The 14,024-nt window shown below is 42.5% G+C and overlaps 1 protein-coding gene across 8 annotated transcripts; it reads right to left on the bottom strand.

The window, feature by feature from the left end:
- Positions 1-529: 529 nt before the first annotated feature.
- On the bottom strand, positions 530-13,493 carry LOC124299386 (MAPK-interacting and spindle-stabilizing protein-like). Of its 8 annotated transcripts, none has more exons than XR_006906987.1 (3): positions 9,615-9,756; positions 8,393-8,571; positions 530-707 (listed from the first exon to the last, which is right to left on the bottom strand). XR_006906987.1 is itself a non-coding variant. In XM_046752600.1 (3 exons), exons 2-3 carry the CDS (start codon positions 8,462-8,464, stop codon positions 7,588-7,590), a joined length of 789 nt encoding a protein of 262 aa, XP_046608556.1. In that variant the 5' UTR covers positions 8,465-8,571; positions 13,119-13,493; the 3' UTR covers positions 5,651-7,587. The 8 variants fall into 8 exon arrangements, 6 of the variants coding, with proteins under 6 accessions (XP_046608556.1, XP_046608557.1, XP_046608552.1 ...); XR_006906986.1 differs by having other exon boundaries at positions 530-710; XM_046752600.1 differs by lacking the exons at positions 530-707; positions 9,615-9,756 and adding exons at positions 5,651-8,304; positions 13,119-13,493.
- Positions 13,494-14,024: the final 531 nt, after the last annotated feature.

Below are 14,024 nucleotides of genomic sequence, written 5' to 3' on the forward strand. Positions count from 1 at the left end.
GACGAAAAAGCAAGGTAAATTATGATTATCGAAGAGTGACTAAACGATCATCGCTTGCAAGGAGAGAATGTAAAATCCACAGTACACCCGTAAGTGATTTGCCTATACGTATACCTAATCACGTTCAAAGATGCTTTAGCGAAACGACATTACGAGTCGTTATCGATATCGCCGAAGCAGATTTTGAGGCAGTCTAAGAAGGCGTCGCAACAGATACAACAGTCCAACGCAATGCAGCAGACGTCAGTTGTACTTGTGTCAGCATTATTCTGTACTACGTAAACCGTCTGCGGCGGAGGAACCTGGTTCTGCTGGTACTGATTCTGCACTGGATAGTACTGGTCGCCGGAACCTGACAGCGTCGGATAGATCGTACCCTGGTTCGTTGGGGGCGAATAGCGGGGGCTGACCACGGATTCGGGGGCAACTCCCGCGGGGGCCTTTGGGTACGGGGCCTCTGAGAGGGCCTCGAAAGTGGGAGCTCCGTTGGTAAGGTAGGGTGCCGGACCGGTAGGATACGGAGCCTGACCATTGACGTTGGAAGAGGTGCCGGGGTGATTTCGCCAGGCTTGGGAATCCTGCGTCACGACTGAGCTGTAAGGCGGCGGTTCCATGCTGGGTACTCCCGGATTGTACTGACCAAATTGGAGCAGGGGAGCCGAAGGGTTCGCCTGACTATCGTGATCCGACGTCGCGCCTACGTGTCCCTGCTGGAAGCGGCGGAGGATAATTCGTGCTTGTAACGTCAGGTGAAAGAGTCTTTCAAGATTCTGCCGGAGCTGTAATAATTTCGCTCACCTCTGTGGTCCTCAAGGCCTCTGTCTCTTTGCTGGACGCCATAGTGGTGCCCTTGAATCTTGACGGATCCATGATTGAATGCTGGGTATGTGCAGGCGAATTATCTGCCACTGACGAGGGTTCAACAGGTGGTCAGGAAAATTGACAACCAATCAAGTTGCTTGGCTACGAGTTGTTAACTGAAAATATACGTTCATCAAAAACCGCAACGTTGAGTCGAATGGATTGTTATGATGAATGGATTGAATTGAGTAACACGAAAGACGGAAGCCTACGTGAAATCTAAGTACGACCGACCGGCGCAAACGTACGAATGATATCGCATCTCGTATATGCTCCCGGAATACGAGATAAGTACGCGCGAAGCTCGAGCTGCTGTGGATAAAAGTCAAAGGGCTATGCGTCGGTGTCAACGTACTTATGTATGCATCGCTTATCTACACAAACAATGTTGTTTTCCATCAAGAAGTCGAATAGGAAGGCAGAAAGAAGAGGACGGCGGGAGACGGAGTGAGGTAAGGAGACTGTAAAAGCGTAAAGGAAATTATCTAAATTCCCCATAAAATTTCTGTAGAGTGAGGTACAAATTCAGTTGATGATGCCAAGGTGTTGCAGTGCAAGATTTAATTGGTAAACCAAAAACAGAAGAAATTTACCAATGGCAAATTTCACATTCACTTTACCCTCACGACACGTTTTATCAATCGGCTACAGTTACACCCCGATTAGAATGTATTTCGGATCAGCATTTCACAAATTGCAACGCACCAGTGTTATCACGTCAATCTTCATCTCCGCGTTAAAGGGCTAATACGGAATCAAAATAAGAAAAAATCAATCCATAATTTTCAGCGAGAATTAACGGACACTGTGCAACACTAAATAAACGAACGATTATCTCCGTGAGACTAATCAGACCATGCCTCACTAGGTCCGCTGTCGGAAAATTGCGTAGCAACGCATAAGGACCATGTGCTCTGGCCGTCCGAACGAAACGTACAAGCAGTCTTGGATCAACCGGATCAATCGGCTCAATTGGCACACGCATGCGCCGATTAGTTTTACTGTTATAACTCCAGACTTCTGGCGCCTAAAACTGACGCCATTGCCAGCCGACTTCCTTGCCTGGATCTCTGCTCTCTTCGGGCCGCCAAAAGCATCTGTCTGGTAGGTTGTGGTCAGATTTATAGGAAGACTTGATATCGTTGCGCTCTTTTGCGGCTATCAGATCTTCGTATTCGGAACAATGGGTGAAAACGAATCGTCAAAAGGTGATAGAAAATTAATACAAGATGGCGCAAACATACCTGAAGATCGAATTAGTTTTTTTTTTACAGTAGTTTGCACCTGTTGGATGGTCGCCAAACGAAAAGATGGATTCCTGTCAACAAGAAAATGAAGAAAGAATTAAACAATAAAATTATTCAAAAGGCATATATGCAAATTCATCACGATATGATTATTCATTGAAGTAACTTTCCATTATCTACAATCTATCTCCTGTAACGTGATATGTATTCTGTGATGTAGAATTTATGAGTAACTACAATATTTATTATTCATACCTATATAGGTAAACACTTCTGGATTGTGACGGAGTTTCGACCCATCATCACAATTAACCTATCAGCTCAACAATATCGACATATATACGTAGCTAGACGCTGATACGTTAACGGAATAGCGAGGTAGCTTATAATTATCCAGGATGATCGAATAATTGGCATTTACAAGGAGAGTGAAAGGCCCCCGGTATATACATGAGTAATTTAGCTGTATACCTAATCACAATTAAGGAGAGACTCCGGTCAAATTTTGATTATAGGTTTAAAATTGTCGTATAAGAAAATCCTTACACCAATTTTCATATTATGGTAGTATAAGCTTTGAAAGAAAAATTTCGACCTCCAACGATGAAAGTGAATGCGCAAGGAATCCTTGGTAGCGGCAGGCTCAATATCCTTCGGGAGGTTCTTTGCGCATAAATTGTCATCGCTGGAGGTTGACATTTTTTTTCAAAGTCTATACCGCCATAATTTAAAAACTGGTGGAAGGATTTCCCTTCACGAAGTTTTTTAATCAGTTCAGAATTCAAATATCTTTTATTGGCCAAACCAAAAACAAATGTACAAGGTTCGGGTGATCATGCCATGGTATCGAAATGGAAAATAATTTAAGTCCATTGAATTCAAACGTGCGGTATCCTCTACAGTGACCGTCACAAAGTGTGTGCATCTTGATGCACAGCTATCATTGTGCCCGAACCTTGTTCGTGAAATGTTAGGTAGTTGGTCGCGTGAGTTTATCATCACTCCTTTATGGAGACGAGGATCGAAGAATACGTTGATTGGCAAACCGATCTCCTCTGGCGCGTTTCTCGTGCACTCGAAAACTTGCGAAAGCTCGGTGAAGCGAAAACTACCCTTGGGCAATTGCAATCACGGCTCGACGCGTTAACTTTAAATTGACTGAAGTTCCAAGGCACGCGCCAGAGAATCAATCAAATCAGAATCAAAGCAAACTTGGTGATCAACTCGATGCTATACAAAAAACTCTTGTATTTCGCGAAAATCTATTATGAACCGTGCGAAGAACAATACATGAATGGGAAGTAGGCGCGATGCTCTAACGACTCGAATCGCTCGAGCCTGCGTTGGAACCAATTGCTCCAATCGCTGCAGCATTCCAATTATCCGCGACTATTACAGGAGAATCAAAACGGCTACCGCGCATCGAATTGCCACTTTCTCGGGACATTATTCAGATTCGTAGTCTCTCCACGACCTCTTTACGTCAATAATTGGCGAAAATCCGCACCTTTTCGAAGTGGAAAAATACAAACAGACTTCTGGGCGATTCTCATCTCGCGACACTTTTACGCGATTGCTCGCTCGCGTTCCGAATAAATGTTCCTCGACACTTAAGAGCAGTACTTTATGGGAATACAGCAATAATTTTGTAGCTCTCGGTGCGTTTTAAGTTCTCGACAGTTCCGTGGATCATCGGAATCGCGTCAACGTGCACGTGGCACAGGTAAGCAACCACGTAGATCAGTCTGAACCTATCAAACGATCCGTAGTTTTTCTCACCGTAGTTCAAGTGATCGCCTGTAATCCGGAAACTGGAGAAACAATCATCGACCGTGAAATATTCGATCAAATATCCAAAACTCCTTCATCGCGGAATCGCTCGTGCAGCAATTGCGTTTACAGCGACACCAGGCGACGATACCAATTATCAGCGCCAGAGCTCAACAATCGGCAGTGATTCGCGACATCGAGATATTACAATTGCAATATAAAATATGATGGAATAATAAAATTGGATAGAAGCGCTCGTCATCCACAACTCACATCGTTCCTACCATCATTTCAACTGCTCGTCGACGACTGACATCGTCTTCGAAAACTCAGTTTCGATGAACCTGAAGCTAGCAGCCAAAGTTAGCAGCCTAACGGGACAAACTTTCTGGAAAACACAAAATACAATTCAGTTTTATCCTCATAATTGTATAATACGGTAATGTATGGTCTCGTTAGGGTTCCATACCTCGATTTTGGCGTGAGTCGTCAACTCGTTTATGATGAAGGTAAGCAATAGCCACTTGCAAGTAACGTCATTGTCGTCTAAACGTATGTGGACAACATCCTGTTAAGAGCGAAGGACTCTCATTAAATTCGCGAAAAATGAGTGACCTCAATTAATTGCTCAAAGTGGGCAGCTTCCAACACTCAAAGTTGATTTCATTCCACCCGGAAGCTCTTGTTGATATTTCTCAAAACAAACAAGAAACCTCGATGTATCTAAATACTGATAACAGTCCATTTTACGGACTCTCGGTACCGCGTGGAGACCATCCATCGATGGTTTTCCCTCAAGTTTATCAAACTTGAAGCAATTTCACGACAGTCATTGGACAAGCTACTGTAACGTTCGAACAATTCACGACTGTCCTAATGCAAGTAGAAGCAACGCGGAACTCTCGACTTGTTTGCCTAATCTCGGAGAATCCAAGAGATCCGAGTGCTTTGACTCCAGATTTCCTTGTCGGCTCGGCTCTAAACACAATCCTCGAGCCGTCTCTCGCAGACTTAGCGTTTCAACGTCTGTCGCATTAGCAACACTTGCGCTAAATGCTGAGACATTTTTGGAAACGCTGGGGCACGAAGTATCTCCAGTTCTACCAGAACCTCTGGAAATGGCAGTTGCAGCATTTATTGTGGTACAATGGCAGATGCGGATCCATTGTCCTCGTGAAGAACGAAAATCCACCTCCATTTATGTCGCCTCTCGTAAAATTTATAGAAGTGTATCCAGGAACCAACGGTCTTATTTGGGTTGTGACCATTAAAACAAACTCCTCAGTGCTCACAAAACCGATTGTTAAATTGTTTGTACTCCCACTGGTCTCTCAAAAACAGTAACTCTAAGAATTCAATCGCAAATGGCGGGAGGCAAATTTCAATTTGGCGTGGTGAAGTCGTGACTGTTTGAGTTAAACTATCGTCTCGAACTCGTTATATTTTCATTTCATTCGCTAAAATCATATCTGTGTATAATCTATGTATTCACTCGATTTATCAAGCCAGTTATTGTACTGATCTCTCGCGTTACAGTTCCTATTGCTTTCTTAAACGAAGTTTGTCGAATTATTGTGTCAATAATTATCAGCTATCATTGATTACCGTCCCGCCAGTCATTTATCGCTGATTCGTAGTTCCCACGTCGATCCGCTATTATTAACTATCTCTCTAAACACACTTATATGTAACACATACACAAAATCTGAGCAATCATGTCGTCTATCAGGATAATATTTAGTTACTATAAAGAATGCAAAACACATTAATGCAAATTTATCATGTTTTGATTATTCAGTGAAGAAACTCTCCATTACCTACAATCTATCCGCTATAACTTAATATGTATTCCATGAAGTAGAATGTATGAGTTAAATGTATGGGTACAATATTTATACCTGTATAGGTAGGGAAATTTCTGTAATGTGACTGAGTTTCGGCCCATGATCGCAAGATATAAATTTAAAATCTTCATCCCATATTATACGTAGATTCCTTAACATAGGTACGCTCACGGTAAAACAATAATAATATTAGTAGTGTCAATATATGCATCGGGTAAAGTATATGATAGATTATACATGTATAGAATATTTAAAAGTATGTAATAATGTAATATAGTTTTCCCCTCTCGCATGTACGTTAATTTGACATATCATATTGACGACGTCTTTTTCCACAGTCATGTAGCCATAAGCTTTAATGGTAAACGATTGTAGCTAATTGTGGTTCTTAAAAAAAAAAAAAATAATTCCGGTCATGTCATATCAGATACTGCAGAATAATGAACTGCCCGAATAAAGCTTCTAAGTTTAAACGCGGTACAAGAGTATTTATACGGTTAATTCTATTCAGCCTCAAATCAATTTTAAATCTTTTCATGGATTTGTCGTGTTGTAGGTACAGACAATCACATATTCACCTACGTTAGCGGTCAAGGGATAAATTTGAGCAGCTTTGCTGCGAAATACTTTCAAAGGCACACAATTCCGTCGCGCATATTGGCAACGTTATGTTTCCGCAGCATTGGCACTGAATTCACAGTTTTGCCATATATATAAATGCACACAAAATTTAACGGCCCAACATTTCCGTTAATCAGAGTTTACCAAGTTCATCAAGTCTTCTTCGAAGCGTTGACCGGAGTTAAAGTATCTTCTTGATATCTTCTAGTCATCTGTGAAATCAAATCTCCTAATATAATGGAAATATGAATGATCCAGTTACGGAATGGCACTGTAAATTATTTCAAAAAGAAGAAAAGGATTCTAGAAGATCCGAAAGTTATTTCTTATTATAAAATCCTAACACAGACTTTTCTTCGCTTTATATTCTAAGATGGATGTTCATATGTAAAAGTGCTGTACATTTGGCTTCGATTAGGCCTCGCAATTGAAGTGTTCGGTGGTTGATCAAGGCTTTTTGCACAATTTTTACAAACCGAAAAATATTCCACTTTCAGTCATAAATGATGGCAAGTGTGCTAGCAGCGTGGGCTGAAATGTGCAAATGATGAAACGAAGAGAAAAATTTGCCATTACATATTGTATGAAGATCTTACAAAGACGTAGATGTTGTACCTGCATACAAAATATATTACAACGCGCAGTGTTCATAATAGGAGGTTTCTCGCAATAAAAGACAGACATACGAAGACTGCGAAACATATTAACTTGATCGTGACGGATTCGCACCACACGCCAAGCTGTTTCCGTATCACTACCGCTACAATAAATTACAAACGAACATTAATTCACCCGCGCTTTAGACCATACTATTGTACCATATAAGAATCCGTAAAGCTTACACGCTTGAACCAATCTACAGTCTAACGTATTTAATAACGAAAGAGTTAGAATCGAAGCGGAACTGAATTTTGATTTTCATCGTTGCAATTTAGAAACGATTCGCAATAAATGGTTATTGCAAAAATGGTTACTAATTGAATTGCTTGAAACTGATTAGCCGGCTGTAAAACCTGTCGGCATTCGGTTACATGATCGAAAAAAATCGGTCATTTCTTTCGTCCACTAAAATGCTAATACGTTGACGGAAAAATGAGGTAGATTATAATTATCGACGAGTGACTATACATTCGTCGTTTGTGAGGAGAGTGGAAAATCCCCAGTAGACGCATTAGTGGTTTCGCTGCTACACCTAACGACATTTAAGGAAGCTAAGCCGAATATATTAAATATAATATGTATTACTAGTCGGTCGAAATGCAGATTTTGAGGCACTCGCATAAGCAGTAGCAACTGGCCAAACAACAGGCCAGCATAGCGCAGTCGTCATCAGTTGTACTTGTGTCAGCGTTCTTCTGTACTACGTAAACCGTCTGCGGCGGAGGCACCTGGTTCTGCTGGTAAGGATTCTGTACCGGATAGTACTGGCCGCCGGCACCTGACTGCGTCGGATAGATCATCCCCTGGTTATTCAGGGGTTCGTACCCCGCGGGCTGGTATCCCGAAATCGCTGACTTCGGTTCCGTCGTCAGGGGGTTCGTAAAGCCGATTTGTCCCCCAGTCGTCGTGATGGGCGTCGGCATCGGCATCGCGGCTACGGGATACGGCGCTTGGCTGGCGGGTCCAGGCGTGAACGTTGGCTGACTGGTGATCCCGGATACCGCTGGATAGGGTGAGCTGACCACGGGGGCTGTTGGGTACGGGGCCTTCGAGGGGACCTCGAAAGCGGGAGCTCCGTCGGTAGGGTAGGGTGCCGGACCGGTGGGATACGGAGCCTGACCATTGACGCTGGAAAAGGTGCCAGGGGGGTTATGCCAGGCTTGGGAATCCTGAGTCACGACTGAGCTGTAAGGCGGCGGTTCCATGCTGGGTACTCCCGGATTGTGCTGACCAAATTGGAGCAGGGAAGCCGAAGGATTCGTCTGGCTATCGTGGCCCGACGTGGCGCCTACGTGTCTCTGCTGGAAGCGGCGAAGGATAATTCGTGTTTGTAACGTCAGGTGAAAGAGTCTTTCAAGATTCTGCCGGAGCTGTAATAATTTCGCTCACCTCTGTGGTCCTCAAGGCCTCTGTCTCTTTGCTGGACGCCATAGTGGTGCCGTTGAACCTTGACGGATCCATGATTGAATGCTGGGTGTGTGCAGGCGAATTATCTGCAACTGACGAGGGTGCAACAGGTGGTCAGGAAAATTGACAACCGATCAAGTTGCTTGGCTACGAGTTGTTAACTGAAAATATACGTTCATCAAAAACCGCAACGTTGAGTCGAATGGATTGTTATGATGAATGGATTGAATTGAGTAACACGAAAGACGGAAGCCTACGTGAAATCTAAGTAAGACCGACCGGCGCAAACGTACGAATGATATCGCATCTCGTATATGCTCCCGGAATACGAGATAAGTACGCGCGAAGCTCGAGCTGCTGTGGATAAAAGTCAAAGGGCTATGCGTCGGTGCCAACGTACTTATGTATGCATCGCTTATCTACACAAACAGTGTTGTTTTCCATCAAGAAGTCGAATAGGAAGGCAGAGAGAAGAGGACGGCGGGAGACGTAGTGAGGTAAAGAAACTGTAAAAGCATAAAGGAAATTATCTAAATTCCCCACAAAATTTCTGTAGAGTGAGGTACAAATTTAGTTGATGATGCCAAGGTGTTGCAGTGCAAGATTTAATTGGTAAACCAAAAACAGAAGAAATTTACCAATGGCAAATTTCACATTCACTTTACCCTCACGACACGTTTTATCAATCGGCTACAGTTACACCTCGATTGGAATGTATTTCGGATCAACTTTTCACTAACTGCAAAGCGCCAGTGTTATCACGTCAACCTCTATCTCCGCGTTGGAAGGCTAACACGGAAAAAAATAAGAAAATATCAAACCACTATTATCGATGAAAGATAACGGACACTGTGCAGCACTAAAAAGAAACCACGGATTGTTCCTGTGAGAGTAATTAGGCCAGGCCTCACTAGCTCCGCGGTCGAGAAATTGCGTATCAACGCATATACACCACGTAATCGGGCACGCGCATGCGCCGAATAGTTATACTGTTATAACCACAGACTTCTGGCGCCCGAAAAGAGACGCCATTCCAAGCCGACTCCCTTGCCTATCTCTCCGCTTTCTTCCGCCCGCCTCACCGTTTGTCGAGTAAGTCGCGGTAGGTCGAGCTACGAGCGATCTTACAACTCGAGAATCGGGTTGTTTTCCCAAATTCCGCGTACATCCCACGCGCGGGATGTTCGGAATATCCACCACGTACCTTTCGGCCGGTTCGCTTTCTCCCCAAGGCATTCGGCGCGGATGTCCCGAGCCCGAAATGCACCGAACGACCACCTTCGCCACCGACAAAAATAACACTACGCCTCTTCCTAGGCCGAACGCGCGCTGCAGACTTACGATAAATGCCTTCCTAGACCGGCTGCACGGCCCGCATAAAGAGTAGGGGAAATGGGACGCTCGTTTCGTCGATCGCAGTGCCGAAGCCGCCGAGGGCACCGAAGGCATTTACGTTTTTCCTGCTGCTTTTCGGGGGTAAGGGGCTTGTTTTCATCCACCGAGGAGTGAGTCACCCACTGTATTACGGCCCTGCGCTTATGCCTACCGTCGGGCATCCCGGAATCCGAGAAAAGTATACTTTTCCCAAGTTTGTTCGTCCAGCGTGTTATTCCGAAAAAGTCTTCACGATCGTCGTTAATCAAAATGCTGCAGCCTTCAATGATGTCACGTTTTCGATGCCCAGTGCCACGAGATATTAATGACATTAATATTGTAATCAAATTGATGCTACTGAAGAGTATTTGATACATTTTAAACATTCACATCTTAAATTAATACAATAAATATCTTTACCTACCGTTAGAAATAGTCAACGTAGTATTTATAGCTGTGGTGTACTTTGTCTGTGCAATAATATTTCATACCACTTTGTCGAATATTCGTTACTCAGCTTTTCGATAACGAGCCAAAAAATATTTGTAGTCCGGTAAACGACTCTCAGGTAACTGCAAGGACGGTTATACATTGCAGTGGAATAAAACTCGTCAATTATAACGATGAGTTTACTTTGGGATAGAGCGTTCTCGAATTTTCGAACACATGTGAGATAAGCTTTCCCTCTATTTTTAAATGTCGTTCGATAATTAGAAATAGAAAAATCTGCAGCTATTCTCCAACGCCCGGTAGACGTAGATATGTCGGAAGATGGCTGGCTTTCAAATTCATATTATGCAAAGCCAATTTTTTTCATACTCTGTAAAATACGTAAATTTAAATTCGTAAAGTTTTTCTTTAGGTCAGGGCTTTTGAGAAGGGCCCCGAAGAAGGGTGCTCCGTCGGTAGGGTAGGGCGCCGGGATGGTGAAATACAGGGGCTGACTATTGCTGCCAAAAAACGAGCTGGGGTGATTTTTCCAAGCTTGAGTATCCTCGACTACGACCGACAAGCTGTAAGTCCATGTTCGGATTATACGAAATAGTAGAGAGAAGGTGAACCAAAGAGTTCAACTTGTATGAAGAAATCCAGAAATATAAAATGGGGCTCAATTCATGACGAGGACAGATGAATTTCGTTGAATGGAATTTAAAAAAAAATAAGAATCTATACTTGTACTGTCTGACTCGAACCTAAAACTAATACTACCAGAGATTTGGCCAGAATACAAGAGGATTACGTTGGAGTGAATTACACGAGGTAATGTCAAGTTTCAAAAAATCGTCAACTTTCAACAAATCCGAGCATTTAAGTTCCTAAGCTTATTATCTTGAAGTGCTTGTCGTTAAATACCACAGCAAACAGTCCCTGCATGAAAATAAGTGTTTCCGAGTTTTACGATCAACGGCCTATATGTAATGTAAAGAACGGAATTCCAGTACTGGATTTAAGGTTTGGAAACAGCAAGGTGTGAGTTTCGAATCATGATACTCTATACCTTTAAATTCAGAATTTACTGAAATGCCGTTATCTGAGTGCATAAGTTCAGTTACTACAACGAAAATACAGACTAGGTTGGGTAATGATAATAAACTAAATAGCATGAAAACATTGTGGATTATCTACTATTATTGAAATAAACAAACGTTAATTGAAGGGGGCGGTCACTCTGTTGGGACTGGATAAGTCTGATTACTGATGCTTCGTCGATGACTAATACATCGTGCAGCTCGACAGGTCATCGCCCTTGATTACCGTCATTATAAGCACTCAGCTCGAGTGACAGTTGTCTCACACAATTCGTGTATTCTGTTGGGTGTCAAGTGTAGAAACGGAAATCCTTGGAACAATGAGTTACTCAATTCATTTTTGTGATCCGACTTTTATACATCGTTTTACTAGGACAGCTTATGTAATCAATCTTGACATCAAATGTCGCTAATCAATTTATTACTTTAATAACTCAAATAAAATACACTTCAATAGCTGACCAATAATCCTGTATACTATTTATGAAATTATTTTTACTTTCATATCAATTCATATGTTCTAAGAAATTCGTTACTGAAATATTTTTCTTTACAGTATTTTTAAATCCCTTCGTTAATGCTAATCTGTCTTTGTAACAAAAATCCCGGAAAATAGTGTCAGCGCAAATTTTAGCTCCTTATTTTGTTGTACCAACCTAATGAAATATTATGGTAACTTTTAGTATTTCCTCTGGTTACATAGCAACCGATGCAGTGAATTTTACTGTTCACTACTTGTATCAGATGAAACAATGCGACAATGTGAAACAGTGAGTTGGATGAAAATATGCGATTCCGGTGGATAATCTTCACCTCATTGTATTCGGAAGAAGAAAAGTCATATTTGAGAGAGAAAAAAAGTGTAACAAGTTGTTGATTGGTAAGTGAAAATCAATAAAAGTACACACATGTCTAATTGGGATATAATTTCACGCTGATAAAAATTAACACGAAAGACCCCTTTTGACGTGCCCATGTACCTATCAACCATAGGTTTTGTTCAATTTAACTTTTGACCGCAAAATAGTAATAATATTAAATATTCGCCGATTGTTATTGCGACCGCAGCAGCTTTCCTCCGTGAACGTAGTTGGCCTGCAAAGTGAGAAGCATGGAAAGCGCGCTGAGTGCTTTCAAGGTGATTTTCAGACAATTTTGGGATACGCGATATATAGGCCAAGGGCCATGGGAACGCCGATGCGCGCGCCTGTCGCTTTTCCCCCCTAGAACTTACCCTCTGCACGTTTTCTCCTGCGAAAGCCATGATATTGCCAACATGACGTAAGCATGTTAAAGCCTCCCGTATACGCGCTATCGCAGCTTAATCAATGAAAAAGCTTTTGCGCAGCTAATACCTTTTTCTCTCAGTGGTCCCTTACCGTGAAAACATTCAACCCCGAGGATGCAGCGAAGAACTCGCGAATATTTTCCCGCACAATTACCAATTTATCTCAAGGTATGACAGTCACCACATTCCGCGCGATTTACTCATCCGGAATACTTTGAATACCGGTAACCACCTGCAGGGTTGTTGAGTTTTCACAAGATACTTCAATTTAATATCCAACATTCATCAGAGAAGTCAATCCGTCTTGTTGTAATATTACGATAAAAAGCACTGCCAGTTTTGTGAAAACTGAATTTTTGAACCCTTTATTTTTCACTGATGATTCATACTTATTATTGGGATACAAAGTGGGCAGTGTTATCTTTGTAGTATGGAATATTGAGTACTAGATCATATAAATTACAACCATGTCCAAGTCGAACATAAATAACAATATATTTATGATAGTTGAAGCTACCTTCTTATTTTCACGATCGAACTGCGTATCTGGGCAGGAAGCAGCTTGCCTCGATGATTTCGCGATTATTGGTTCAACATCATTATTAATTTCCACCATTTCTCAGTCACAGTGAAGCGAAATATTGTTTGTCAACAGTTTTACTCATGGTGATCACTTCACATCTTCTGTCGCGGATGTCAAATCACCAAAACCCAAGTACGCCGTACATCATTAACGATGAAAAGAAAAACCCCCCAAAATACGACCATGAATTTGGTTAGAGAGTAAATTACTTTGTTGGCACAATATTCATTTCACGTGGCAAGTCAATATCTCCAAGCACGTCCCGAATTCAAGGAGCATTCTTCTATCAGAGTTCAGTATTTATCGTTTTACAAAATGGTGCAATCGCCACAATCAGCATCATTTCCGCAACAATCGTCACCGCAACAACCGTCACCGCAACAATCATCTCCGCAACAATCATCCCCGCAACAATCGTCACCGCAACAACCGTCACCGCAACAATCATCTCCGCAACAATCATCCCCGCAACAATCGTCACCGCAACAATGATCTTTACAGCAACCATCCTCGTAAGAGTTTTCACCGCCATGATATACGACGTGATGACAAGAGGGATCAGGAACCATGATTGGTAAATACTCGAATGCTTTCGGTTTATTGGGTTGGTTCTTCTTGGCTGCTTCGTCGTCAGTAGACTCGATTATGACCACATGCGGATTGGCCGATTGCGGTTCTCCCAACGCGAGGAGTGCCTCCTTGAATCCTGTCGTTGAGGTTTGCGGTTGCACGGTTATGGGAGCTGTGGGATCGACTTGGGGCTGCAATGTCTCAACCGACGGGATTCCCGGGACAGGTTGATTTTCAAGCAGGGTAGATGGTCCGATCTGATTTCCCCCC

Source organism: Neodiprion virginianus, chromosome 2, assembly GCF_021901495.1.
Source record: "Neodiprion virginianus isolate iyNeoVirg1 chromosome 2, iyNeoVirg1.1, whole genome shotgun sequence".
NCBI lineage: Eukaryota > Metazoa > Arthropoda > Insecta > Hymenoptera > Diprionidae > Neodiprion > Neodiprion virginianus.

Excerpts from the sequence above, each read along its gene's own strand:
- LOC124299386 (XM_046752600.1), bottom strand. The coding sequence starts at position 8,464 with ATGGATCCGTCAAGGTTCAACGGCACCACTATGGCGTCCAGCAAAGAG. Across the intron at positions 8,305-8,392 it reads AGGCCTTGAGGACCACAGAG|CAGAGACACGTAGGCGCCAC; the intron begins GTGAGCGAAATT and ends CGCCGCTTCCAG.